The following is a 27311-nucleotide window of genomic DNA, read 5'->3' on the forward strand; positions in this document are numbered from 1 at the left end:
GCGTGCGCGGCGGCATGGGGAGCCCGGCGGCGGCGGGCTGGGGCGCGGCTCCCGCCAGGCGCCCGCGGCTCGAGGCTTCCCGCGGCGGCGCGGCCGACAGCGACCCGCGCCTGTGGGACACGGAGCGGCTCTGCCAGCACCTCTTGTGCTGCGGCGTGGGCGGACCCGGGCTGCTGCGCCGCTTCCGAGGTAACGGCGGCCCGGGCCCGACCCCCGGGGGCCCCTCGCGGCGGCCGGGCCCGGGCGCTGACGCTGTGCTTGCTCCCACAGAGAACGGCGTCACCGGGAGCGCGCTGCTGGACCTGCCGGCCTGCGGCCTCGAGGCCGCGGGCGTCTGGTGAGCGGGGGGCAAGGGGGCAGCCCCGGGACGGGAGGAGGGCGCCGGGCTCCCCGTGAGGGCCGGGCCCAGCGCTGATGGGGCGGCCTCGTCCCGGCTGCGGGGCCCGGGGCGCGGAAGCCAGCGGCTCGGTGAGCCCGAGAAAGCAGAAAAATCCATGTAAATGGCTTTGATGGAGATGCCGCCGGCATCACGGTAGCTGCGGGCGTCGACAGGGACCGCGACAGCGCCCGTAGGGGTCCTGACGGAGCTGCCCCCTCGGCCGGGAGCCGGCGGCGCGTCCGACGGCAGCGAGTGGGCGCTGGGCCGTGGCGGCCGGGCTCTACCCTTGCCCCCGGCAAGCCCCGGCGCCGCGGCCGTAATCTCGGAACGGCTGCTGGTGCTGGGACGTGGCTGCTCGCTGCACCTGCTACGACGGGCTGCGGGGCTGCTCCACGGGGCCGGGCAGCGGCCAGGCCAGGCCGTGGGCAGCAGCTGGGCAGTGGGCAGGCTGGCTGCTGGGTCAGTACCAGCCACCTGCTGTGAGCGCAGGAAAACCGAATGCACGTAGAGGCACATAGAAGCTTGTTTCCAGCAGTGAGGAAAATGACTGGTTCCAAAAAACTTGAGATTTTTCTGGTGGTGAAGGTACTGTCTTACCTTTCTGAAACAGAAGGGTATAAACGCATCCTGTCATCCCACATGTGTGAAGTGCCCCTCTGTCCCACTGGGGCTGCTTTGGCTTGCCTCTCCTGGGATGTGAGCCTGCTTGCACACCACATGCTCCCCAGCGCTTCTTAATCTTTGTCTTTTCTTTCCTCCTTTGCTAACTATGTTTATGCTATTTTCTCCGAATTTCTCTCAAAACCTGGCTGTTCTGCTTGGGTTATTTGCTAATGTGCGGTTGTTAAACTTAAGGCAGTTTGGAGCATGGGTACCTGGCAAGTGTACTCCAGTGCAGAGCTGTACTTGTCTGCTGGGGATTTTGAGTACTTCAGTGTGCAGATTGGCTGTTTGGCTAAAAACTTGTCCAGAGCTAACGCTGTGCTGAAGGGCCCCATCTCTGTAATGCTGAGACATCCTGGCTAAACTCACAGGTTGTAAAGGGTGAGTTAGAAAAGCAGGTGTCTTGGTGTGGCTATCTGTAGAGAAGGAAGAGCTGATGTGACTCAAGGTGACAAGGCAGAAGGGTTGTGCTTCAGAGGAGGTAAGGTGTTGGCAGGAGTCATTAAGGTATTTTTGGTTTTTTTGGAAGAAGGGTTTTAACTGCAGCTGTTTAAAGTGTGTGGACAGAAATGGCATGGTATGAGGAAGGTAGCTAAAGGCTTTGTTTCTGAAGCATGAAGTAATTGTCTAATTGAAATGACAGTTAGGTGTATAGTTCCTGTTTAGAGGCTAGCAGGAGGCTTGGTTGGTTTTAGTGCCTTGCTGGCTGTCCGAGCATCAAGAAGTGCCCATACGGATGCTTGGACACCGCGGCTGTCTGCAGGCTGCTCTGCGGGTCGTCAGAAACTCGTAGGTCAGGCTCTGGTAGTGCTGACCGTAGGCAGGCAGGGTGGGGCGAAGAGGAAGTCCCTCAAAGTGTGGGGTACAGGCAGTGGAGTCAAATGGTTGTGAAGAGTGCTCAGTTGTTACGGAGAATGGATGGTGCTGGGTGTGTGGAATGATGTGCTTGTCTGTTTTCTTTTATAAAATGTTTCCTTCACTAAGATCTGATATCTTGTTTCTGTGTAGCTGAAGATGCCAGTTGGATGAGAAGCTGCTAGAGCCTTCTGCTTTTTTAAAAACATCGTAACTTTACAAAAAAGAATGATCCCTTTGCATGGGCCTTTCCACTGCATGCTGTTCTACAGTAACTTTTATTGTTTCTCTGTGACAGGCTGGTAGTGAATGCTTATATTTAGTTCCCTGCCGTTCCTGGACCATAGGGAGAGCTCATTAGGGAGACCTCAGGATGACAGGGGCCTGGAGGCAGTGCTGTGGGTTTCCTACGTGTTCTCACGTTCCTGGAAGTGAATGTTTTGTGAGGCGTGTGGCATGCTGCATGGTAAATACAGATGATGAGTAGGGCTGTCTGGCTGACCTCTCTGGAATATTTAAGCTTCTAATGGGTGCAGGAAGGGGGTTTTCTCATCCTTGTGACCTGCAGCATGGGGGGTCGGGGTGGGGAGGGTGGATGGGGAGGCATTGGTTGTCACCTTTTCAAAGACAGCCAGCAGTATTACCACTTTGGCTGTTTGAGGAGCTATGCCTGCAGAGCCCTAAAAAACCACAGTACTAATATGCGATTTGTGTGTAATGTCTTTGTTGAGCCAGTCTTTTCATAGAGACAGCAGGTGAAAAATCCTCTGCTGCTGTTTTCTGTCTGAAGAAGGATAGGGAGCTCTCCATGGGGTGATGTTCTGTGATCTGTTGTGCTAGGACTGCACTTATGGCATGCTTTGTTATCTGGAGGCCAAACCCAAAACAAAGGTTAGTGTTCCACGAGGCAGGGCAAGATGATAAGACGCACAGGCCACTGACATGGTATGTCAGGCGGGGACTTCCCAGCATCCCCGGTCAAGCCTATTCCTCTTGTTGCTCTCTCACCCGTGTGCAGCACTGATCCGTCCCAGGGGTGACTCCAGCAGATGTGTTATACAGTGCAGAGAGCTGTGTTAGCGCTGTTTAATTCAGCCCTGCTGGAGCTAAGTTTCTGGGGCAAAGCACGTTGTGTTAGGCTGTGCTTCTTGTGGACACGTGTTTGCATAGGTAGTTGTGTAACAAACTGTAGTGTCAGTAGTACAGAACCATCCTTTCTCGCCTGTTCCTGTAGTTGCAGTCAGTAATTTCTTGAGATGGTAGGCACTCAAAATACCTTCCTCCTTATGTACCTGGCTATTTTCCAGTTAATTTTCTCCTTGCTCCTGTGTTTTTGCAGAATTTGAAAGGGTAACCAAGTGCTTCAAAGCAACAGGTTGTGCTCTGTACTTGGCAGTGCTGTCCCTCACTTAATGCTGGGTGCTGCTTTACACTCCTCACCTTCTCAAAAATGTAATGAAGTCCTACCTCGTGTACTTCACGTGACCCAGAGTATCTTTTTGGGCAATTGTTACCTGAGGTCTATTGCATGACTATGTGGTGGTGCTACTGTACCTCTTGCAGCATTGCAGCTCTTTCAAAAACATGCTTGTGAAGTTTGATCTCCATTATTAGCATGCTTTGAAGTGCTATCCACGGAAGATCTCAGTTGTAATTAGGAACGTGAGGGTCATCTCTGCATGTCAAGTTTGGGTGTTAATTTTTCAGGTCTGCTGAAGCAAAGATGCTCTGGTCCAGGTGTGGTTCTGCATGTTAGATGAGTGCCTTGAGAGAGAACTTCTCCACAGAAGCTAAATGAGTGTAGATGGCTGGAGGTGGATTGCTTCTGACTTTGCTGTCCCTGAACCGTTTTTGAGGGTGGTGTGATGGAAGTGCTTGGTTACCAGCCCAAATGCTAGTCCTGCCTGAGCTAGCTATACCTGTGGTCAGGAAGGTTACACATTTCTTAGAAACAGCAGTTGAATATTCTTGGTCTCATTTTCAGGACAGACCTCAAAGAGCAGTTGTGGTTGCTTTTCCTGGGAGTGTAATTATAGTTCCATACAACCTTCTGGTTGGCTGGCTGCAGAAGGGTTCCTCTGCTTTTCCACCACGCTAAAGGTCATCTTCTCTTCTTAGCAGAGAGCAAGAAGGATGGGCAGATTCAGGTGGTCCTCCTCTTGTCCTCAGTGTTAGGTGCTTTCTGTTGCCCTGTAAATAGTGGGCTCTCTCAGGAAGGGGCAGCTAAAGCCTCGTGACTGTAAGCAGCAGAGGCTGCAGCCCTCCCTGTTAGGGAAAGGGATACTAAGTGGTTAAGATAAAAACTCGCCACCAGCAGCTTAGGCATCATATGCGTTTAATATTTTATGGATTGTGAATTATTAAATGGTTGGATGAAAACATGTAGTACATCAAGCAGTATTTTTTGCTAATAGCTGATATTTTATAGTATTGCTTTCTGTTAAAGTTTAAATTGAAAAACTGATGTAAAACTGATCTCAGGGTGGTTGACTGCTGAAGAGGGTAAAGGTAGCAAATAGTACTTTCTTGTGATAAAGTGTTTGCTGTCATACTGAGGCTGAAGTATTTTGCTCAAGGAGAAGGCTTGCAGACAGAAGTAGTAAAAGTGGGTGTAACAACAGAGTGTGTTCTCTCTCCCTCCAGACTTGTCCTGCCTGTGCTCTTAGACTACCGTGGCTACAACAGGGCACCTGCATTGGAAATTTATGTGTGCATTGTGAAAGGGACCTTTAATGCTTTATTAAGAATGACAGTAAAACATTTTTCCAAAATAGAAGAATCAGTTCCCAATGAAATTGGAGCATCTCTTAAACTCTAGTGGTTCTGCTGTTGGACCTGAGATTAATTCTGTAAAATTCAAGTTAATTGGGCAAAATTAAACTACTTCCGAGTTTACTAACTGAAAGAAATTTTTATTGAAATAGTTTATTGGGGCTTTAACATTTTAGTTTAAGGAATTTTTCAGCCTTAAAATGTGTCAGTTATACAGGCACTGAGTGTTGTTTTTCCCATAAATTTAAAAGGCTTACCCCCAAATATGACTTTCCCTAAAATAAATTGAAAAAAACTCTGTATTACCTGGTGTTTCTGTGTCTTGGTTCAGTGTAAGTGGGAGAAAGCACTTAAACTGCTTTACAGACAACTTCTGTAGCTATTTGTTCTCTTCCTTCTGTACCTGATTTTAGAAGAGTGAATGCTTTCAATATTTTTCTGAAAAAGCTGCAGAAGTCTGTATTTCTGTTCAAGAGTCAATGAATAACAGAGAGATAGTGAACTTGCAAAACTAATTCCGTATGTTCTGCAGATTGCAAAGGGAAGGGCGTAGCAAACTTTGCTCTCAAGGACTTTTTCTTTCCTTTCTAGCCTCCCAGCTGAGAGACTGGAAGTGCTGGCCTGCCTGAACAAAGTGAGACAGCAGCACGCCGACATGATGAAGGTAGCTCCAGCGCAGTGGCCGGAGGACACAGCGGCCAGGACCTTGCTGCCTCCCCTCCTTCTGGCTTGGTGGTGCTGGTGCGCGCTGCTGCGACCGTGCCTTGCCTTTGCAGAGCTGCTGCGACCGTGCCTTGCCTTTGCAGAGCTGCACACTCCCCAGCCTTTCCCCTTGATAGCAGGTGGTCTTTGAAAAGCCACATTAACCAGAAAAACTGTTAAAATCACCAGCTAGGAGCTTTATGTGGGCACCTGGCGGTTGTGAGAGATTGAATGATGTTTGCAATGTGTTGAGAAGCTCCCCTTTCCCATCTCTTTGTGTAGAGCCTCCCTGAGTTGTTTTTTTTTTTTTTAATTTTGCCCCCGGGCCTGGTTAACAGACGACTCCTCGCTGCCACTGGTTGCCATGTCCAACAGCTTCTCGAAGTGGTGTATGTTGGTTTAACTCGGGCCAGAGCTGCGTACATTCTGTCGTAGCCTGCACATCTGCTAGAGCCTTATGAGCTCAGTGGCCCAGCATGGAGGTGACACAGGGAAACCTTATTTGCTTCAGTATTTTACCAAGAGATGTGTGTGGTGAAATGGTTTTATCTGCTGTTCTGAGTCAAGGATTAAACGTGTGTGATTATCTTCTCTAGCAAGTCACTGTAGTTACTGAGATATCTCTTAAAAACTTGTGCTTAGGGATGATCAGGGAGTACATCTTTCATGTTTCAGTTATCCTGGGTTTTGCATTTTATTTTGTGACAAAGGTAAAAATCATAATTTCCACTCTACTAAATTTCACTTCATTTTTAAAAAACATGAACAATATCAAACCAAACACTTCTTATGGGATATCTCAGACACATATTGCAGTATCCTGCTTTAACTGGAACAGCAGATTAATAAAGACAGCGGTTTTCTCAATTGTTAAATTTTGGAATTGCACAGGTACAGATTACATTTTTAGAGATTTTGACTTTAATTCCCTTGTCCTCTGAAATGTGCAGCTTTGTCTTTTTTGATGCCATGCTTAAGTAGTTCTCCAGGGTAAATCTTGATAAAGGGTAGGCAGGTAATGGCTGTTTTACAGGAGAAAACAAAATAATTGCCCTCTCCCACCAAATACTTGACCATTCTAGATATCCTTTACCTTGGTGCCTGTTTCTTTTCAAAATCAAATTTTAAGTGTTAATTATGCTGCTGTTTGGCTTTTGTAGGTTTTTAACGATCCGATTCATGGGCACATTGAAATACATCCCCTTCTTGTTTGTATCATTGACACACCTCAGTTTCAGCGCCTGAGATACATTAAGCAGCTGGGTGGCACTTACTTTGTTTTTCCAGGAGCCTCTCACAACCGCTTTGAGCACTCTATAGGGTAAGGCGACGTCTTGCACGAAGGTCTGTTGCATTTGGATTTCCCGGAGCTTCGTTGTGCTAATGCACAGTGCTAGCCAAGGGACACTGTTGTCTCTGAGCATTGGTGAACTGCTGGGGGGGACATTTTCGGTCTCAGGAGTGTTCCCGGATATCTTGTGTGACTATGGGTTGTTCCCTCGAACTTCCTTTATTAAAGACAGATAAAGAAACCTGCAAAATGGATCAATGTTAGATTTCCTCCCCTGCCCCTTATTCTTCTAATAATAATGTTAATTAAAAACTGTGAGTGCTTTATGTTCTCCTGGTCAAAATCTGAGTTTTAAAGCATAAACCTGGGAAGGGTACTGGGACTGCTATAAATGACTTGCTGGACAGTTGTAATCCCCTTATATTGTCCAGCACACCTAAACCCCATTTTGTCTGTGATGTTTGCATTCGTAGTTGTGTGCTTTCTGCAGTCCATGGCAGATTGTCAGGCTGTCAGCCGTAATTAAAGTGAAACAGAAACAGATGATGGACATGAGGATTCCCAGAGTGTTGCTGAGTCATTCACACTCCACAGAGAAACTGTTCAGTGACAAATTTAGGCTTGTTTTAAAAGTATATCCCAAGGTGCAGAGAAGTTAAACTAGTCAATGGTTTTTAGTCAGGTGATCTGGCCAGCCTAAAATGGCTTTTGTTACTGCTGACATTGTGGAGCCAGTCTGGCTTCTGCCTCTGCTCCCTGACATTAACAAGATGCAAATGACCATTGTAAAATGGTCAGATCAGTGAGGCAAGCTGGAATTGATTGCATTTGGTAAACCTGAAAAGGCAAAAGGGGGGGATATAAACAAAACTTTCACAACAGGAGTCTGAAAGCTCCAATAGTATTGACAGCCTTTTCTTTTAAACAGTTCATTTAATCTATATAGTTAAACTTAAGACAGTTGTTCTCAATTTGTATACAATTTGGAAGATTTTTACTGTATTAAAATAAAGTGAGCTTTCTGTGCTTATATTGGTCTAGTACAAAACCACCAAACAGTAAAATTTGGTCTAATAAAAGATACTGCCTTGTCATATAAAACCTTGTCTTGCTTTAAGATGCTCTGCAAGGGGGACTGTTGAGTCAAGTAGAAAAGGAAGTTGGTGTAGCGCTTGTAAACAGTCTATAGGATTGGTACCATATGTTACTGCTTTTTTACATGTCATGAGAACAGAGGGTCCCATTCAGTGAAATTAAATGGCAAATCTGAAATGAACAAAAGGAAGAGAAGTAATTGTCATAAACTATTGTTAAAATAGCAATTTGAAAGAACAGTGCTTTGGTGACTGTTGTGGACATTTGCAGTTGCACTGACTGGAAGTAGGAGGATGATGTGTAAGCCGTGGTGCTTCAAGACACACACTGTCAGTAATGCACTGCTGTTTGCTTGCACAGTTATTCCATGCTTGTGCATTGTGAAATACTGCAGGATGCTGTTGTCTCTGTTTTGGGCATGGTATCTTACGCTTTTTTGCTTTCAAATGTGTTACTGGTGATAAAACTACTACAGGAAATAGTTTGTTTCTATGATTCTCTTGCAGGATAGGGTTTGAGTATTCTTTGTATGCTACCCCTCAGACAAGGGCTGTGACTTAATGTAGTGAAATAGAACAGGTGAACTGATCTTCTGTTCAGCCTAAACCACTGGTACATTAACTTTTTTTTTCCCCCCCCTCTGCCACAGGGTGGGCTACCTCGCAGGATGTGTGGTTCGTGCACTGAAGGAGAGACAACCGGAACTGGATATAACTCAGCGAGACATTCTCTGCGTAGAAATTGCTGGGCTTTGTCATGATTTGGGTAAATAACACTTGAGGTGGCTTGTTGCTCTTTGAAAGCTACCCTGGATGAAAAGTTGGCTGTGGGACTGGAATGTGACAGCTGTTCTGGGCCACTCAGTGCATGGCCGTATTCTGAGACAGGATTTCTCTGTTTCTGTTTGGTCCAGAGTATGTATGTGGAGGCAACTCCACTTGGTGAGTCTGTAGCCGCTCTTAGCTAGTTTTCTGTCATGTTTCCATATGGTGTTTAGAGTTCTGCCCTCGGTGGCTGAAGTGTCCTATTCTTCCTGTGGTGTCCTCAGGTCTCTTAAAACATTTCAGAGTGAAAATGAATGGCCCTTTCAAAAATTGTTATGATTATTTTATAACTACATAATGTTTTCTTCAGAGCTGGCACAGAATAGTTAATGTTCTCAGTGTTACTGCAACACTTGCCTGTTGTGTGGGTAATGGAACTGGCTGTGTTAAGTGCAGTAGAACTTAAGGTGTCTTGGGAAAGCGCACTTGCAGTAGCTAAAACTTTCTCATAGATGATGGATAAGGAATTTGGATAAGGAATTGGCTGGATGGCTACACTCGAGTTGTGGGCAGTGGCTCTGTCCAGGTGGAGCCTGGTGACGAGTGCCGTTCCTCGGAGGTCAGTGTTGGGACCGGCGCTGTTTAATATCTTTGTCAGTGACATGGACAGTGGGGTTGAGCACACACTCAGCAGGTTTGCCAGTGACACCGAGCTGTGTGGTGTGGTCAACACGCTGGAGAGAAGAGGTGCCATCCAGAGGGACCTTGACAGGCTTGAGAGGTGGGCCTGTGTGGACATTGCAAAGTTCAACAAGGCCAGGTGTGAGGTCCCACATGTGGTTCAGGGCAGTCCCAAGCACAGATACAGGCTGGGTGGGGAATGGATTGAGAGCAGCTTTGAGAAGGACTGGAGGGTGTTGGTTGACAAGAAACTCAACATGACCCAGTGATGTGCACTCAATAGCCCAGGAGGCCAACTGTACCCTGGGCTGCATCAGTAGCAGCATGGCCAGCAGGATGAGGGAGGTGATGCTCCCTCTCTGCTCTGCTCTGGTGAGACCCCCCCTGCAGTGCTGTGTCTAGCTCTGGGGCCCCCAACATAAGAAGGACATGGACCTGTTGGAGCAGGGAGGCCACAAAGACGCTCAGGGGGCTGGAGCACCTCTCTGCTGAAGACAGGCTGAGAGAGTTGGGGCAGTTCAGCCTGGGGAAGAGAAGGCTCCAGGGAGATCTTACAGCACATTCCAGTGCCTAAAGGGGGCCGACAAGAAAGCTGGAGAGGGGCTTTTTACAGGGGCATGTAGTGATAGGGCAAGGGGGGCGGCTTTAAACTGAAAGAGGGTATGTGTAGATTAGGTATTAGAAAGAAATTCTTCACTGTGAGGGCGGCGAGGCGCTGGCACAGGCTGCCGAGAGCAGCTGTGGGTGCCCCATCCCTGGCAGCGTCCAAGGCCAGGCTGGACGGGGCTTGGAGCAACCTGGTCTAGTGGGAGGTGTCCCTGCCCACGGCAGGGAGTGGGAACTAGATGGTGTTTAGGGTCACTTCCAGCCAATGGCTTCTGTGGTTCTAATATATGTCAAGGTCACGTCAAATACAAGAAAATCCAGATTTTTAGCTTGTTCAGAATATTTCTACTGACAATCATGTCTCAGATTACACCTGTATAATCTTTGTTTTTAAGGTCATGGGCCATTTTCACACATGTTTGATGGAAGATTTATTCCACTCACTCGTCCAAGTTTGAAGTGGAAGGTAGGCTTTTCAATATTAAAGTAAAAATAGAAAACTGGATTTTTTAAAGGGAGAATAATTCATCTTTAAACGACTGCCAGTGCTTGTGAGAATATAACAATCTTCTAGCATTCTCTTATTGCATCATTTTGGTGTCATAATTGAAAACCAGAATATCTTCTACTTTTGTGATTATTTCCTTGTTGTTTGCTTTAATTGTATGTTTGGGGAATGTCAGCCCCCTCAGCATGGCTGTGAGCAGAAGCAGCCTTACTAGCAAAGCAGAAAGAGGCATGGGGAGAATTAAGGGCAGATGTTTGTCACCAGCATCTCTCCCCCGAAAGTGCAAATGCTCTTGAACTCCTGTGTACTTTCATGAGATCTGTTTGTGTACATATGTCTTCTTCCTGCAGATGTCACACTGGGTGACACAGAGAAATGAAGTGAAATGTGGTCTTGTTGGTGCCTGTAGTGTGGCTCTGAAGAGGCAGAATTTGTTAGGAGTGCACTGATCATTTAAAGCCAGCATTGTGTCTTAAAATGTGTATTGTGAGCTTTCTTCAGAATGTATTTTACAGATGCAAAATACCAACTGGGAAATTCCTTTCCAGTTTAAGATTTTTGTTCAAGGCCAGGATATTTAATACAGCATTTAGAATTCCAGCTTTCAGAAACTTTGGGTGGAGTTTCAAGGGTTGTTTGCCGTGAATGAAATGTAAGACAGTCCTTCCGGGCCTCTCTCTGCTTGCAGTTGCTGAGCAAAATCAGCTGAGTAAACTTGTTAGTCTTCTGCACAACAGAATTGTTTATTTTGTCTTTTAGCATTGTGACTGTCTTACTGCTGTTTGTTAAAATTAACAGCTCTCTGCTGGAGCTGGTGTTTCTGTAGACCAGGTGTCTTCCTGTTTGGTTCAGTACAAATTAATAGAAAATCCTGCAAGAGCCGCACTTGGACACCACGGTGCCAAGGTGCCCTGCCAGGCAGCGCTGCTGGGTTAGGGGAAAGCTGTGACAGTGCATGAAAGATGCTTAGCCTTTGTAGTGCAATATTGAAGTGTTTTTTTTCACAGCATGAAACTGCTTCTGTTGAAATGTTTGAGCACCTGATCACTTCCAATAAACTAGAAGAAGTCATGAAGTCATATGGACTTGTCCTGGAAGAAGATATGACCTTCATCAAGGAACAAATAGGAGGGCCTATAGGTGGAGCCACTTGTGAGGCATCAGTAAGTCAGTGTACTGCTCCTCTGGTTGTCCCAATACATGTCTTTGATTTTACTGAAAGTGTAGATAACTATGTTTTATTTATTTTTCGCCCTGCGGAATTCTGAGAATCCTGGCACAAGAGATGCTAGAGACGTGTAGTGTTTATTTCTTATAGTGCTGGCAGGAGGTGGTAGCTTCACTACATCATGTGCTTACATCTGCCTGAGAAGTTCTTACTCAAAGTCTTCAGATTAGAGGAAAGCTTAAGAATGTTATTTGTATTTAGTGAACCTGATTTATTGTAACTAGATTGGTAGAACTGAATTTTTAATGGAACCTTAAATGACCAGGTTAGGATAACAGCCTGTTTATTAGATGCCTGGAGGTGATGGTGCTGGGAGATTGTGTTTTCACATGAAGAAAACACGAGACAGTTTAGGGTAACAAGCTGATAATGGATATCAAAACTGAGAACTGGCAGAGATGAGGCAACCAGCAACCCGAAGTGTGGCCCCAGCGCCAGAGCCACATCAGCTTTAACAGTAGCAAAATGCTTGGATTTATTGCAGTAACATACATAGAGGCAGGGATAAGACTCAAAGAAATGTGTTGCCTCGAGACAAGGAGGAAGAGATCATGATTGTTACTCCTTGCCACTCTATGAAGTATTAAGTCCTCTCTCCTCACTTTGCAGCTTGTTATCTCTTCAAGGACACCCATTCAGTTGCCCCTACAATTTAAGAACCTGTCAGTGGGAGATCTGTCATGACAATCTGGTCCTATATCAGAATTTGTGCGTTGTCCCAAACAAATCACCTGTGAACATTAGCACTTACCCATTATTTTCTGCTGTAGTAGTGTGTAATTCTGCCATGTGTACTGCAGCACTCTGGTGACAAACATAGGGAACTTAGCATAATGAAATTCAGTCTGAGATCTTGTAGGAAGGGGATATTGATTTACAAAGACTGCAAGCTGATTTTTCACTTACTTGCACTGCACACAAACCTTGCTGCCCACCACTTGCACTGGTCTTGTGCCGAGTGCTTACCCAATGTCTCTTCTTCCTTGTTTGGATTCTATGCCTGTTTTCCAGCAGGATAACAGGAAAAGGAATGTCATACATGGTACGCTGCATGTACCTTCTTGCTACCCTCCTGGTGTTAGGCTGCAGGATCTTCTGCTGGCAGTCACTTGTACTGTGGTGGTCTTACCAGAGTACAGGCACCTCTGCTGTTGAGGCATATGTGCTGTGATGCTATCACATGGCAGGACTTCTGGTCCTGAAATGAACCGTAAGTTATTTATGCACTGAACATAAACTGTGTCCTGGACGTTGTCCCAGTAGCAGAGCTCTTTTCATCAGCACAGGGTGTTTTTATCAGTGATGTGCTCTCTTCCTGCTGCTTACTTACATTTCCATTCTTATATCAGTTTTAAAAATTCTGTAATGCAGATAACATGAAAACCGTATCTGTTTGTATACCATGTTTTCCGCCTTCAGAATTTCAAGGCCATTTTATGGCATTTTTTGTTTAGCTGAAGAATCATTAGATTTTCAAGAAAATAAATGTTTATTTGCAACTTGTATCTTATTATTTTGGCATTGATTTCCTGTTTGCCTTATGGCTGAATTGCCAGCTACTTAAACTCCTAACCCACAAGGGATATCTGTACAATTTTTGTTTAAAACTCTAAATTATTGTTTTAAAACTGTTCTATAAAGTTGTATTGTTGATTGCAGGAGACTGCAAGACAGTGACATGTTTGTGGGTTTAACTAATTCCCTGAAGATTAAATGCTTCCAACCTTTTCCTCTCTTTGTTGCTGTGTACTTTTTTTTTTTAAGCTTTTCAAAGCTGCAGGCTTTGCTTAAGTAGAATGGGAAGTTAAGTACTGGTGTACATGGTTTTTATTCTTCCTGATACTCTGGGAAGTCAGCTGATTAAGCCCCAGTTCTGAACATCTAATGCCCAACAGCTTCTTAATGTCTTTCTGTTCTTTGCTACCTCAGTGCTGGATGTTTATCACAGACAAAATCAAAGTGTATTTCTGCTGTCTTAAAAAAATTGCTTTGACATTGTTTGCACACTTTAATTTCTTACTGTTTCTGATATTTATTTTTTTTCCTTCTCGGCTCCCCTGTTGTTAGTGGCCCTACCATGGTCGACGGAAGGAGAAAAGTTTCCTATATGAGATAGTAGCTAACAAAAAAAATGGCATTGATGTTGACAAATGGGATTATTTTGCAAGGTACAAATCTTACATTTTGGGTTTTTATTATGAATTCCTACTGAAACAATGCTACTGTATGTACAAGTGTGATCTCATTGTTAAACACTCTCTGTGGAATATTTTTAGGGATTGCCATCACTTAGGAATCCAGAATAATTTTGATTATAAGCGATTACTTAAATTCATTCGGGTCTGTGAAGTAGAAAACCAGAAGCATATCTGTACCCGTGACAAGGTAAGCAGTGTGCATGAACTGAGGGAACACCCAGCAGCAAAATGCATGCAAAGTATAGCAGCACACAGAACATATGGGCTGTGGCAAAGCCTGCCTTGGTCAGCACGGTGCAGCTGCACTCCAGGTTGTAGAGGTTTGCTGGGGTTGCCTGCTGGATGCTTTTATAGCCCAAGAGAGGAAGAAGTAGTTGCTGCTTTGAAAGCTGTTCTCAGAAGCAGTTAATTTAAGGAAGGGGCGGGACAGAGCAAGCCTCTGTTGAAAGAGCTTGTGGTGGGTCCTTCCAGAGAAGACCTTACAAAACCAGCAGCATGCATGATCCTGCTCCAAGTCTTCTGAGCAAGAGGTGAATATGGCTTTGGCAAGGGGCTGCTAAAGAAGCAAGAGGTCCTTTTCTCTGCCAGCGTCACTGTAGGATCTCTGCTTTCCCATGGCAGCCTGAGGCTGTTTCGAAATTTGTAGACTGTGAAAAATAACGATTCTGCTCTGTGCTGCAAATGGAAGCAGACAACTCATTTGATTCCTTGATTGTTTTAGTTTTGCAGTCAATAACAATGTGAAAAGTAAAAGATGATTGGTTTTTTTTGATTCAGGAAGTTGGAAATTTGTATGATATGTTCCACACACGGAATTGCCTGCATCGGCGAGCATACCAGCATAAGATTGGCAACATCATTGAAATAATGCAAGTATTATACTTTCCTTTTCTTGCATTCCGTTGATTTTTAAATTCTTGAAAGTGTTTATCTGTCTGGAATATTGGGATAGTCAAAAAGGTGTGACATAAAATTAAAGCCACTGGGCTGTATAGCCCAGTTGTTGTGGCAAGGCTCAGTCTTTAGAGTGTCACAGAGGCTGTGATGAATGAAAAAAGAGGGCAAGAACTACATCCTTCCATGTGAAGATCAGTTAGAAGGAGATTACTAAAGCCCTGAAGAAGCATAGAATCAGGATGTGCTAATGCTGCTTTAAGTGCTGACAGCTGAAGTCAAAGCTATACCTACAAGTTAGAGACCACTTAGCTCAAACCAGCTGGTTAATAGAGGAACGTTACTAACAGAGTAAAGTAATGAGCAAGCTTACTGTTACTGTAGCTCAGCTGAGGCCTGACTTTGTGTTTATGTAATGCCACAGCAGGAATTGTTCAGAACAAACTCCACTGGCTGCCTGCATTTGTACCTCTGTCGATGTCTGTAGAAGTTTCCCTATAGCATTATTCTTTTTACTTTTCTTGAAAAGCATCTGTACTAGTTTTCCCAAAGATTTTTTCACTAGGATCTTGGCTGCTGAGTAACCATCTGCTGAGCTTGGAAGAAAGGAACACAGAGGACTACACAGTATAAGAGTAATTTGGTACTGCTTTCATTTCATAAACTTCAGCTCCTGATTTAGTGATCCTCTAAAACTCACATGAAAAATGCTAAGATTTGGCAGAACCTATGTATGAGGAGTAGAACAGCCGAGAAATTTAGTACCATAATTATAGCAGCTTATCCAAGTAAGTGTACAAGCTGGAAGTAACAATGATGAGGTACAGGGAACTCTGGAAGAACTTGATCTTCAGAATATTATTTTTTGCCACCTGAAAATCCCACATGTTCATGATGCTTTACCTTTACAGTGTTCCGTATTCTCTTGGTTAACTCCTAGAGCAATGGGTCTGTAAAAGAATATGGTTATCTGTGAGGCAGCCTCATTGCAGCTGAGTGACCATGTCACTGTCTTGCAGGGTTCTGCGATTGTCTAAACAATGATAAACTTGTAGTCTGCAGCAGAATAAAGCGGCTCATTCATTGAAGGGTCTGATCTGAACCAGTTTTCAGTAGATGGAAATACTCTGTTGAAATGTGTGATCACAGCATGGAGATGGGACATAACTGCAGTGCCATCAGGGTCTGCTGTGCACAAGGGATGCAGTTTCATCCATTGTCTTATAATTAGAACATATTAATGCATTTCTTTTTTTACTCTTGAGCAATAAGCTGTTTCAAAATGATGCTATCCTTAAGTCTTAATTTTGTCTCAAACTAGGATTACAGAAGCCTTTCAAAAAGCAGACAAATTTTTTAAAATAGAAGGCTCTGGAGGAAAACTGTACCAGATTTCTACAGCAATGGAGGACATGGAAGCCTACACTAAGCTAACTGGTATGGCACTCAGATATTTTTTTTTTTTTTTTTTTTTTTTTTTTTTAAGTAAAAGAACATGAGTACCTGTTAAAATGCTGGGTTTACATCTGTTGGTGTGGTGGGCCCTTGCCCATGACTAGGACGCTCAAGTACTGCTTTTGTGCACAGATGGTGGGGCAGACCTGCACCATCCAATCTCATATCTGGCTGGGGGAGCAAGACCTTCTAGTTTAAATGACTTTTATGTTGAGAGAGAGAAGTACCAACTACCTATGTTCTGCACACATTCAAATTCACATTGTTGCAAGCAGTCCTCTCAGGAGGTCCTGCCTGTGCCTTGAGTTTGTTGCACTTGTCACAGTGGGATATAAGTCTGTGTGTGTGTCTTGTGAAACTTAACCCCAAAGCAGGTTTCAAAGGGCACTGATGGGGCCTGATTTGATTCACTTCAGATGTTGCAACCCTGCTTGCAAATACAACAGAAGAAAACAGAATATATGAACAACTCAGAGTATTGCTGTAAGTTTCCGGCAATCCTCGATCTGCCACGGCCACGTTCAGCCTGACCATAGACCTGCTGCATCAAGTGGGTAAAGGGGCTGCACAGAGTGCTGAGATGAGGAGCTGCCTGGCCCCGCTGACACTGCATGCCTATGCCCCAGGGGAGGAGAAGGGGCTGGCTTTTGCGGGGAGTGACTATTGGAGAGCATGAACTGCAGTGTTGGGCCATGGAAAGGCTGGGCAGAAAGGCAAGAACCAAGATTTAAATTCTTAATGGGCTGGGTTCTGTTCCATGGGGGCTGTCTGGTCTGTAAGATCAGCTATGCTAGCAAATCAGCACCAAGGCCCTGTTGTAACTGCCTGCTGACCTGTGGCACCTGGCGAGGAGCGCAGCTCAGGGCAGGGAGACCAGGGCTGTCCGCCACCTCCTACAGTCTGCCGCAGCAAGGAGCTGCTTGCAGGGCTGTCCTGGTCAACAAGACGAGAGTTGAACAGCAAGAGGAGTGATGCGAGGAATATGCCCACATCAAATGTAACAGTAGACCACAAAGGACAAATATGTTCTTCTCTTAAACTAAGGCACTTCCTGCCTTCAGCAGTTGCCACCTGGGGGCTTCTGAGAGGACAGGAGGCTTGTTTTCAGTAGTCCGTGATGAGTGATGCTTCTCTGAAACTGCCCAATTGCCTCTTGGACCTTTGCAAATGATAAACCTCTGTGAGGTTCTGCAGCAGAAAGTTCCCTAGTTTTCTTCCATGAATGGTGAAGAACCACTGTTAGTTTTTGATTTGTCGCTTTGTGATTTGACAGCAAATCCTCGTTTTAGTAAAGGCTGAGACAGCAAACTGTTCCTTGTCACTACTGCTTTTGCACAATGGATGCGTTTGTGGGCTGCTTATTTCCCTTGTGTTATCTCTTCTCTCAGTCTGAAGAGACCTAGTCTGTTCCTCATGGAGAATTTCCTGACTTTGCCCAACCTTATCCTTAAAAACAACCCTCGGTTCAGGGTGTTTTGGTGCATGGCCCATAACTTGCTCCTGGAGTGTGTTGGGAGCTTTTTAAGCCAGTTGCAGCCATAGGCAGGGCATTGCAGAGCTGTGCTTGCAGTGCGCGTCAGAGCTGCCCAGGTATTTCTGACAGGGGAGTGTGTATAGATGTGGAGCGCAGCTGGTGCTTGTGACAGGTGAGCAGCACCCTGACAGCAGCAGTCTCTTCAGGACAGCCAGAAATAACCTTTCTGCTCAAAGCCACATCAAAAGAAACCTGTCTTGCTGCTCGTATTGATGGTGGGAAATGCACTGCGTACCTCGCTGTGATGTGGAGACAGGAGGGGGGCTTTGATGCTAGCATCCAAAGCCTGACAAATTCGGAAGGTTTAACGGAAGTATGTTGTTCTTTTTACAAGGTAGAGCACCCTTGTCCCTGGGCTAGTTAGTGCTGGGATTTAAGATATTCTGCTGAACAAGACTGGCTAAATAAGAGGAGGAAGCAACTTCCAGTGAAATGATAAAACTTGTTGCAAGGGTGAGAACTGAGCTAGTCTTCCTGTCAGTAGGTGTTATGAACCTGACAATAATCAAGGTGATACTGTGACTTCTCAGCTGTCAGACTTGGCATGTTCAGCCATTCTCTGAAAGTGAGTGACTTTACTGAACCAGCAGGTTTTCTTGTTGTCTTAACCTTTATCCCTGTACATGCATTTTGTTGTGACACTGGATTGTGACATACTTAACAACAATCAATGCAACTTTGGCAGATAATATCTACCTGGAAATTCTGCACTCAAGTTGTCCAGAACTGAAGGAGGCACGAGAGATATTGCAGAAACTAGAACGACGTCAATTATACAAGTTCTTAGGAGAGACTCAACCTGAAAAAATGATGGAAATTGTAAAGGTAATGTCTGTTGGTGGAAAATTCTGAATTCTGTCCCTGTAAAAAGTTGTTGACCATCTTTTTTTCTCTGTCTCCATGTGGGTTTTGGGGTTTTTTTGGCTTAATTACTATTCCAAAACTAGAGTTAAAAGTCATCCTCCTGTCTATGTAGCTGAGCCATGAAACATACAGGGAATTGGGAAGAGTTTTATCTACAAACAGCCAGAAGAATGGCAGGAGGTGGTAATTCAGAAATTGATTATTGCAGAAATATTTTCAGAAAAAAACTTTTCTGAAAAACACAAAATTGCATAAAAAGCTGTTAGAGTCAGTCCAGTGATCGAGAATGTTACTACTATTATCTTGTGTTCATTACAATTTCAGAATAATAAGGAACACATTTGCTTTGAATTGTGATTTGTGTCCTTTACTTTGAGAACAGATGTCAAACTGAATAATAACTTCCAAACTTCTTGGGGCTGAGATGGCTGTATCTAGAAAGCCTTAGTAAGATTAATTCAGCTGTCTTAAAGAATAAGGTTACAGAAGGACTACTGGATGTCTTACTGCTCCGTTCTTTTTGTTTGAAGAGATGGCTTGCTTGTATTCTTAGTGTCTAAGAAAAGGTAGCATTAAGAGATTCTGTATTAAAGCAGGAGGAAATAGGAAGGAAAACATGAAATGCTCGTACATCAGCTGTCAAGTTCCTGCCCTTCTGAGGGGTAGTTCAGGATAGATAGCCTTACAAATAAGGAGATTAGCAGGAGAGTGAATTGCATGAGTCCCACCTTTAAACACTTCTTTTTAGAACTCGTTAATGAAAAGAAAAACTCTCACTTTGAAAATCCAGCCAGAGGTCTTGGGTCTTGGGGTATCCAGTGTGTTGTTTTCAAGGGAGACTGGATCCCTGTTGGTGCCATAATTACATCCAGCCAACGCTTTGCAGCTTCTGATGCTCAGCTGAGGGCTCAGGGGCAAATTTTTCCTCCTGCAGTGTAGGAGTTGCCTGTTGCAGGAGTGTTGGAGGCTCAACTTCCTCTGAAGTGCTGGAGGTGAGCAGTGGCTAGATAGAATGGTTTGGGGTGGAAGGGGCCTTTAAAGGCCATCTAGTCCACCCCACCCCCCTGCAATGAGCATGACACCTTCAGCTAGGTCAGGTTGCTCAAAGCACTGTGCGGTTTTGTGGTCCTCACCTCATGCTGGCCAGAGCCAGGGTAACATCCCAAATAGCTACAGAGTTCTTAAATTCAAAGCTAGAGTTTCCAGTTAAGGCAAACTGGAAGATGTAACTTAAGAACAAGCGCAAGCAGCAAGCAACAACAAAGAAAAGGAGAAAGTTAGCCTATGTACATTGTGAAACAAGAATGGAAGTAGAATATGTTATAAGCAGGCTGCCTCCTGCCGGTTGCCTCCTGGCAATTCTTTCCTCTAGGTTTGGTCTCAGTCTAAACCTTCCCTTGGCTTCTTGAGTCACAACAAACGACACATGCCTCAGCTTGGCAATGTGTGTCATTCCCTGCTTTTCTTACTAGTTTCCCTATCTTTGCAATGGATAAAGCAGCAGCAAAAAAATGTTGCTAGCTGAAATCCTTCCCTTCTGGACCTGTCTCCTGGAAGCAATGTGATGCGCTCAAACCTTTTCTTCCATGAGTCTCAGTTGCTCCCAGGAAATCTTGCTTCACCTAATCTTGCATCTTACCCAGAACACAGCAGCCTGGTAAATAGGCAACTTTCTCTCTCCCGCCAGCCACAGCCTTTTAATGAGAATTTACACATTTCCCTGAACAACTCCTCTTCATCATACCCTGCTTCTCAGCTTGGCTTTAGCCTAGCTGTCAGCAGGGAATATTCTCTCGGGTCCAAAACCAGGCAAAACCCCTTGGAGGTTTCAGCTTTTGAAGTAGGTCACCATCCTCTCCAAAGTTTGCCTAGGAGCTTGCTGCTTCTAGTTGTTTTTTCACAGTGGTCAATGACATTACTGATCTTGTCTGTCTCTTGGGGTTTTTTTGATATGTTCCAATGTATAGGTATAAAAGCTTCATTGGAGGGTGAGATCCTGTAGCCCTTCATTAAAAAAAACCCAAAGTTCGGTAAAAACATTTAATATTTAGCTTTTAGGAACTTAATTGCAAAACATTTGTATAAATGAAATAATTTCTTAAAGGTAATTATTTTCTGTTTTTGTGGAGATTTCAACATCCTGGATGGACATTCTTCCCCCTGCGTCTTCCTGTCATCAGGTGAAAATTTGTCCTCCACAGGCTGGCAGTATTGGAGTCTTCTCAGTTATATAAGCTTGTTTGGTTTCTGAAAATCGGTAGAAAACTTATGGCTGAGATATGCAGGGATTCAAACAACCAGGTTGGTGCAGGAAGAGTCTGTCAAGCTATGAAGAAATTAAATATTTAGTTTAGTGACGTGTTCTGTCATGCATTTTTTTGCCTTGGTCTAGACCTGGTAGTGCCTAAATGTAACCTGAATTACTGTCTTTTTTTCAGAATAACAGCCTGGCAGAAAGCATTGCTAATTCCAGGCCAGAAAAGGATCCTCCAGATGTGGAGCTAAAGGCCGAAGATTTCATAATTGATGTAAATATCTCTCAGGGCAAGTTCAGAGTAAAAACTTCTCAATCAGTGGGCCTTGTGTACCATAGTGAAAATCAGAGATACATTTCAATACATTTGGAATGGGAGGGGGGAACCAACCACAAACAAAAAACCCAAAACCAACCAAGCAAACGAAAAACCCCAAACCCACAGGGTTGCTTCCGAAGTGCTGTCCCAGGTGTTCAGCTCAGGGCTCCGAGAGCACCGAGCTTCCCCTTGGGAGGTTTGCTGGGCCTGGGCGCAGAGGCATCAGGCATCTTCCCTGGGCTGGTGTTCAGCTGCTCTTTGGGCACTTCTGCTCCTGGTGACACACATGGTTGTCCCACGACTGTCCTCACTTTGAAAAGGAGCAGCAGTAGGGAATCCTTTGGGTTTTAGCATATGGGTGTTAAAGTCAGCAGTCTAAGAACCACTGCTGTGGGCTGTGAAGTCAAGCGAAGGGCAGGCCCCAGTGGGAGGGTAACGGGCACAGTGACTTCCAGGCTGCTGGTATGGCAAGCCTGATGCGTGGCAGTCATCCCTGGGTTTTGTCTCCTGCATAAAGCACCTCACTGCCACAGCTTGGTTGCTGGCCAGCACTGGTGGGAAAGGAGAGACCCTGAAGTAGAGGAGAGAGCTTGAGCAGTCTGCAAGTATCAAATAGCTTGATCTCTGTTCTTGGTTAATTCTGGGAAGAGCTAGCAAATGGCTTTGCATAGAGTGCATCACAGATCACTTCAAAAGCTCCCTTGCATTGAAGATTCACTTCAGGCTGAGTAAAACTGTAGCAGTTCACCTGGCTTTAAATTGACTGCGCTTTCCTTGTCCATAAACTAAAGTCATGGGAAAGTGGGCTTCTCCCTGCTGACCACAAAACTGCTGGTGTACCAAGTAGATGTAAATAACACAGTCTGAACCTCATGTTTAAAGTTGTGAGCTCTAGTGCTGCCTCCATAGGATGTGCGTTTCAGAAGGGCACAGGCTGGCAAGGGACCAGCATGCTTTCCACTGTTTGAAGCTGGAGCGTTGCAGAGCGTGACTCAGAGCTGGTTTATGTAAATGTCAATATCCACCTAGCAGCTTCAGAGCGAAAGGTGGTGGAAGAAAAGATATAAGATGCAATACCAGATTGTTTTATTAAGTAATAATTACTGTTCTATTTTACTAGCATAATTTACAGAAGTATAGTGTGTATCCTCTTTTATTTATTGTGAGAATACTAAAGACAAACATTAACAAATGCCATTTTCTTTGTTTGATGTGCAAGGTTGTCCGTATGGATTATGGAATGAAAGAACAGAATCCCATTGATAATGTTCTCTTCTATTGCAAGGCTGATCCTTCCAAGGCAGTCAAGATCAGTAAAGAACAGGTAGTCTTTTTATTTTCTTCAACTGGCTGCTGAAGGGCAGCATCTTCACAACTTGCGATGGAAGTGATTACAGTCCTTTATGGTAGTTCTTGCAGGAGTTGTGGAGTGGTGGTAGAATCCATGTCCTTGCAGGGCTTTGGTGTCTGTTGTACTGCTACAATCTGGAATTCTGACAGCCTTTGCATATGAACAGTGTTTAACTTGAATACACTGGAAGTCTTAGAAAAATACAGTTGATTTGAATAAAGCTCATGGATTGTAGTGCGATTTTTTTTACTGCTTTCCGTTTGTATTCAGATGAAAAAATTGAAGTTCAGTGGATTCTTAAATTTCAAGACATACTAAAGCTTATTTCTTTTTTGTTTCAAAGGTTTCAAAGCTTTTACCCATGACGTTTGCAGAGCAGATTATTCGGGTTTATTGCAAAAGACAGGATGCAGATATTGTTTCAGCTGCAAAACAATATTTTATTCAGTGGTGTATAAAAAAGAATTTCACCAAACCACAGGTAATGTTCACATGTTATTTTTCTTGTTCTTAGACCTCTTCACCTTTGTCCATAAGCTGGCTTTTTCATTAAAAAACTTGGCTTTCAGGCCTTGTCTTTGTGGCAGAGCCACTTCTCACTAACCTAGCTTCTGGTTTTATTGTGGCTCACATCTGGGTGTGCCTTATTTTCACTGAAATAGTGATGGATTTGCATTGATTTAACTTCCACACAGACACTCAGTAGTTCATGGATGCAGGTTTCCTCACACAAAGGCTTAAAACAGCACTGAGAGATTAAAAGATCTAGGGAGGAGGTCAGGTCAGTTCTTCTATGGCTTTCCCTCTCTTCCTTTGTTGTTCACCAGCTCTTAAAAGTCACTTCTCCCCCAGGAGATTCACGGTCAGTCCATTTGCTCTGAGTTAGAGTGGAAAATATCTGCAGGAGTAAGATTGAAAACATCAACTCTCTGGGCAACTAGTCTGTAGTCTGAGTTGCCTGCAAGGCTTTCTCTGTTCTCTGTGTTTCCCTTTTCTGTCAACTTCTCAGAACATACAAGTATCCAGCTGTGAGGAGGGAAGAGAGTATGTTACAGCTCACCTGACATTTTTGTGTTTGGAACCTTGTTAGAGCTGCCCTGGGAAGTAAAATGGAGACTCTAAAGCAGACCCCGAGTTCATACTTTGCTTTGCATTCCTCCTGCCAGAGGTGGTGGAGAAGCCTGTAACAGTCACGGCTGTAAACTGGTGACGTATGATACAACATCACCACCACCACATCCCCCTTGCAGGAAGGTGGGCACCTTCATTGGTTGGACTTGATGATCTCAGAGGACTTTTCCAACCTAAATGATTCTATGATCTAAAAAAAAATCCTTCCAGAATATTCATCATTGTAGAGAAGCAGTTACGGTTGTATGAAGTAAGTTTTTCTCAGTAGAAAATGGTAATGGAGCCACTCTGCTACATGCATGAGCTGTGAAATTTCTAGACTGGAAGCATCATTAGGTTTGATAGATGTCCTGGCAAATCTGCTGTTACATTTCTCCCCTAATGGCTGGCTTTCACTTTTGTTTGTCTGATAATCATACCAGGAAAAGGGATAGCTTTCTTCACTTCCATGTACTTTTTCAGATATCTTCCACTATTTGGGATCAAGCCTCAAAGTAAAATAAATGCTTATATTGAAATCTCAAAGTTGCTTAAAAAATACAGTATGAACAGTTTATTCTGTGAACCATGGGGTTTTTTTCCTTTTCATAAAGTATGTTAATAACACTGACTTTGCGTCTTACTTGCTAGAGGCACCTGTAAGTTTCATTCATCCTCTGAAATGAAAGGCCACCCAGTAGATGAGTGCTTTTAGGTGCTGGAGCTACAGCTATAGGCATGAACAATTTGTTTTAAGGCTCGTTCTTATGTCTTACTTCTGGCACCAGTCTTTTGAGAGCAGTTAATTTCAGAAGGGTGTTTTACAAATGGATCAAGCAATAAGCTTTCTCTGCTTGTAGAGTTTGGTTGTGCCCTGTAAGCATGCTCTTCTAGTTCAGGCATATCCATCTCGCAGGCCCCGGTGGGTTGCAGAGCATGGCAACGTGCATCTCACCAGCTTATTTCTAACTTAGAGAGCTTACTGCTTTCTTGTATGTGTTTGTGGTGCTCAAGTACTAGGTTAACATATGTATCTCACAAGGATGAGCACTACTGCCTTAGACCGTAGCAGCACTTCGGGCTGGTAGATCGCAACAGTTTTAAAGGAGATACCCTGGCAAAGTCAGAGGAAATGCTTATAATAATGCTTCCGGTTCAATATCGATGCCCAAAATACAAGCCTGCTGATCTTTCTAGATTTGCTGGCAATACTTCAGGAACAAGTGCACTACCAACAGCGAAGGTTTCTCAGGTGCAGGGGGTTTTCTTTCTCTCCACCAGACACTACCACTGACTATAGCAGTTGCCATCTCTGGGATGTGCAGTCTTCAATGTTTGTTGCCTTACAAAGCTTCTAGGACCTTGGATTTATTTTTTTCTACTAAGTCTGATACGGAGCTGCTTTTCTTCTGCTTTAGCATAGAAAGCAGAAGTTAATGTGCTATCATTAATGTTTTCTGATTTTTAATAATAGGATGGTGATGTGGTTGCCCCTCATCTAATTCCAATGAAGGAAAGCTGGAACAACACGACAGATGATGAACACAGGACAGCTTCAGAGCCCAGCTGCAAACAAAGGCTTCCTTTTGATAAGTAACACTCTTCCTTTTGGCACTGTTCAGTCTGCTTCTTCAGAAGATGAGTAAACCTGAGCAGCAATTCTTCTAAAGGCAGTTGGATGGAATTTATGGAACAATGCATTTCTGCATTTTACAACACAGTATGTTTTAATGTAGGTGCTTAAAAGAAGTGCATATTCCAAGTGAACGTCAGCTGTTACAGCTGAGCAAACTCAGTTCTCATTTATTTATGAAAGTATTGGCACTGTGTTGCAAGAGAAACTTTAAAAATGCCAATTAATTGTTATTACAAGAAGTTCTGAAGACATGTTACTGGTCCTTCTAGTTCTGATCCCTTCTTAAGATAGTTGTGGTGTTGCATGAGCTAGCAGAAAAACTTGCAGCTCAGGTTTTGGTGTGTCTTGGTTTTGGTTTTTTTCCCCCAGTACCTAGGAAAGAGGGGAGTAAGTATGTTTCTGAAAATATAGTGAGGTAATCTAACTTTTGAAATAACCACAGATGGCATCTTCAAGAATAACAAAGTTAACTTCATTTAAAAAAATAAAAGGAAGGGAGAGGGGAATTTTTTTTAAGAACCAAAGATTACTTTTCTGGCATTCAAAAAGCTGATGAAGATGTGGGCCTCTTGCTATAAATGTGACCACAGTTTTTATTGATGTAACAATGCATTGCAGTGACATGCAGCCTTTTATTGTTTTATAGTGTATTTTTGATACATTTAATGTTTTATTTTTTACTGACTGAACTGCAAAACGTCCATTGTTTGAGTGCTGGCAGGAAAGCAGAGTGACCCGAATGTTTGTCAAGGCAGGTGGACGTGCGCACAGGTTTTGGTGCAGTGAGTGAGTCCCTGCTGGATGCTGCACTGGCTCTTTGCACTGAGTGCACCTTGTTTTCTGCATCACACTGTAATAGGTAGACAGGCTCCTCAGGAATTCTGCCATCCTTGTATCCCTTCCCTGTTTCTCTTGGACCTCTGATGGCTGTTTCTGCATAATTTTTCTCTCCCTTGTAGAACTATAAGGGTTCTTAGATTCTTCCCTTGCTGGCAGTACTAGTGTGAGTTTTGCTAAGTGTCTGTCCAGTTGAAAAGGTGAATGAGAAAGACCTTCCTCTCCTCTTTTACTTGGGTCTAAGAGGAAGGCTGCTTTCATTGAATAAAACCTAAAAGCTTGAAAAAGCCTGCCCAGAAAGCGAAAAATGCAAAGCAAAAGGTGCAGTAATGCTCAGAAATTGGATTGAGCTTTGGGGGTTTATATGTGGGGTGGGGAAAGAAGAGTTGGGTGTGCGGTTTTGCCAGCCAGGCATAGGTAACCACGTTAGTTCCTGGAAGCTGGCACAGCAGGAACTCCCTCTGGCCGACCTGCAGGACTCTTCATAACTGATGGCATTTCTTCTCCCTCTGTTGTGGGAATGGATAGCTATCAGGCAGAGGGAAGGAGTACACCTGTACTCACTCAGATTTAATTTGTTGAAGTCACCAGAAGTTGTTTTGCGCTCTGCTGCTTTCTTACGTACCTGTGCTCGTGCATCTAAAGGTGATGTGGTGCAACCTCTGCTGTTCATGTCTTTAAGAGTACTTCCTATCAGCAGGTGTGCCAGGTAACTGTTAGAAGGGGTTGTGACCTCTAAAGGCTTTTGAAGAACTTATTATGCTTCAAGAAACAGTATCATAGAGTGAAGGCATTTGTTTCCCTTATATGCATAAAATCAAGTATTGTTCAGAATAATTAATTTTGTTATTGTTGCTTGTGTTTTGAACTGTTATAAAAGGTGCACTTTATACTTGGGAAATATGCTTTGCTTACGTTTAAGCAAAAATTCATACTTAATGTTAAGTTCTGAGACAGAGTGTTTCTTTTTCTCAGATGTGTTAATCTGAGCCTCTCTGGACTAAGATTAAATTTATAAACAGTTATTTTACTATTCTTTTAAGGAACTGCAGTGTGTGGACTTTATTTAAAACGGTTATAAATGGCCAGATGTATTTCTAAAGGACAAACGCTGCTCTGTGGACAGAAAAGGACCTTGGCATCCTGGTGGGCACAGGAGTTGACATGAGCAGTGACAATGGCTGGGCTGTGCCAGAAGTGTCACCAGGGGCTGGTGGGTGGCCAGGAGCGGGACCCTGGGCACAGTCACAGGAACAAATTCAGCTGCTGAAGGCAGGATGGGAGCTGCTGCCAATGGCCCTGCACCTCCATCCTG

The 27311-nt window shown here is 44.2% G+C and overlaps 2 protein-coding genes across 6 annotated transcripts in view; one reads left to right on the plus strand and one right to left on the minus strand.

Moving 5' to 3' along the window:
- Positions 1-27042, plus strand: SAMHD1 (SAM and HD domain containing deoxynucleoside triphosphate triphosphohydrolase 1). Of its 3 annotated transcripts, XM_055723140.1 has the most exons (16): positions 1-189; positions 271-337; positions 5261-5333; positions 6532-6692; positions 8407-8522; positions 10204-10274; positions 11324-11479; positions 13612-13712; positions 13821-13929; positions 14520-14611; positions 15958-16073; positions 18311-18450; positions 20928-21017; positions 22282-22386; positions 22757-22894; positions 24998-27042. In XM_055723140.1, the coding sequence occupies exons 1-16, from the start codon at positions 15-17 to the stop codon at positions 25118-25120; spliced, it is 1833 nt and encodes a 610-aa protein (XP_055579115.1). In that variant the 5' UTR covers positions 1-14; the 3' UTR covers positions 25121-27042. The 3 variants fall into 3 exon arrangements, with proteins under 3 accessions (XP_055579115.1, XP_055579117.1, XP_055579116.1); XM_055723141.1 differs by lacking the exon at positions 271-337 and having other exon boundaries at positions 69-189; XM_055723142.1 differs by lacking the exons at positions 20928-21017; positions 22282-22386; positions 22757-22894; positions 24998-27042 and adding an exon at positions 20619-20755.
- The window catches only part of PIGU (phosphatidylinositol glycan anchor biosynthesis class U), a 41854-nt gene continuing 20231 nt past the window's right edge, over positions 5689-27311 (minus strand). The window contains exon 13 of one of the 3 annotated variants that reach the window (XR_008734351.1): positions 5689-6879. The gene's annotated coding sequence lies outside the window, so the exon portion shown is untranslated. Of the gene's footprint in view, positions 6905-20691; positions 20816-27311 lie in introns of those variants that run through there. The other 2 variants (XR_008734352.1, XR_008734350.1) reach the window with 2 other exon arrangements.

This window comes from Falco cherrug, chromosome 10 (assembly GCF_023634085.1).
Source record: "Falco cherrug isolate bFalChe1 chromosome 10, bFalChe1.pri, whole genome shotgun sequence".
In the NCBI taxonomy this organism is placed as follows: domain Eukaryota; kingdom Metazoa; phylum Chordata; class Aves; order Falconiformes; family Falconidae; genus Falco; species Falco cherrug.

Bases quoted from the DNA above. Each gene is read 5' to 3' on its own strand.
- SAMHD1 (XM_055723140.1), top strand. From the start codon at position 15: ATGGGGAGCCCGGCGGCGGCGGGCTGGGGCGCGGCTCCCGCCAGGCGC. The intron at 10,275-11,323 runs GTAGGCTTTTCA...TTTTTTTCACAG, and splicing joins GTCCAAGTTTGAAGTGGAAG to CATGAAACTGCTTCTGTTGA. The intron at 13,930-14,519 runs GTAAGCAGTGTG...TTTTTGATTCAG, and splicing joins ATATCTGTACCCGTGACAAG to GAAGTTGGAAATTTGTATGA.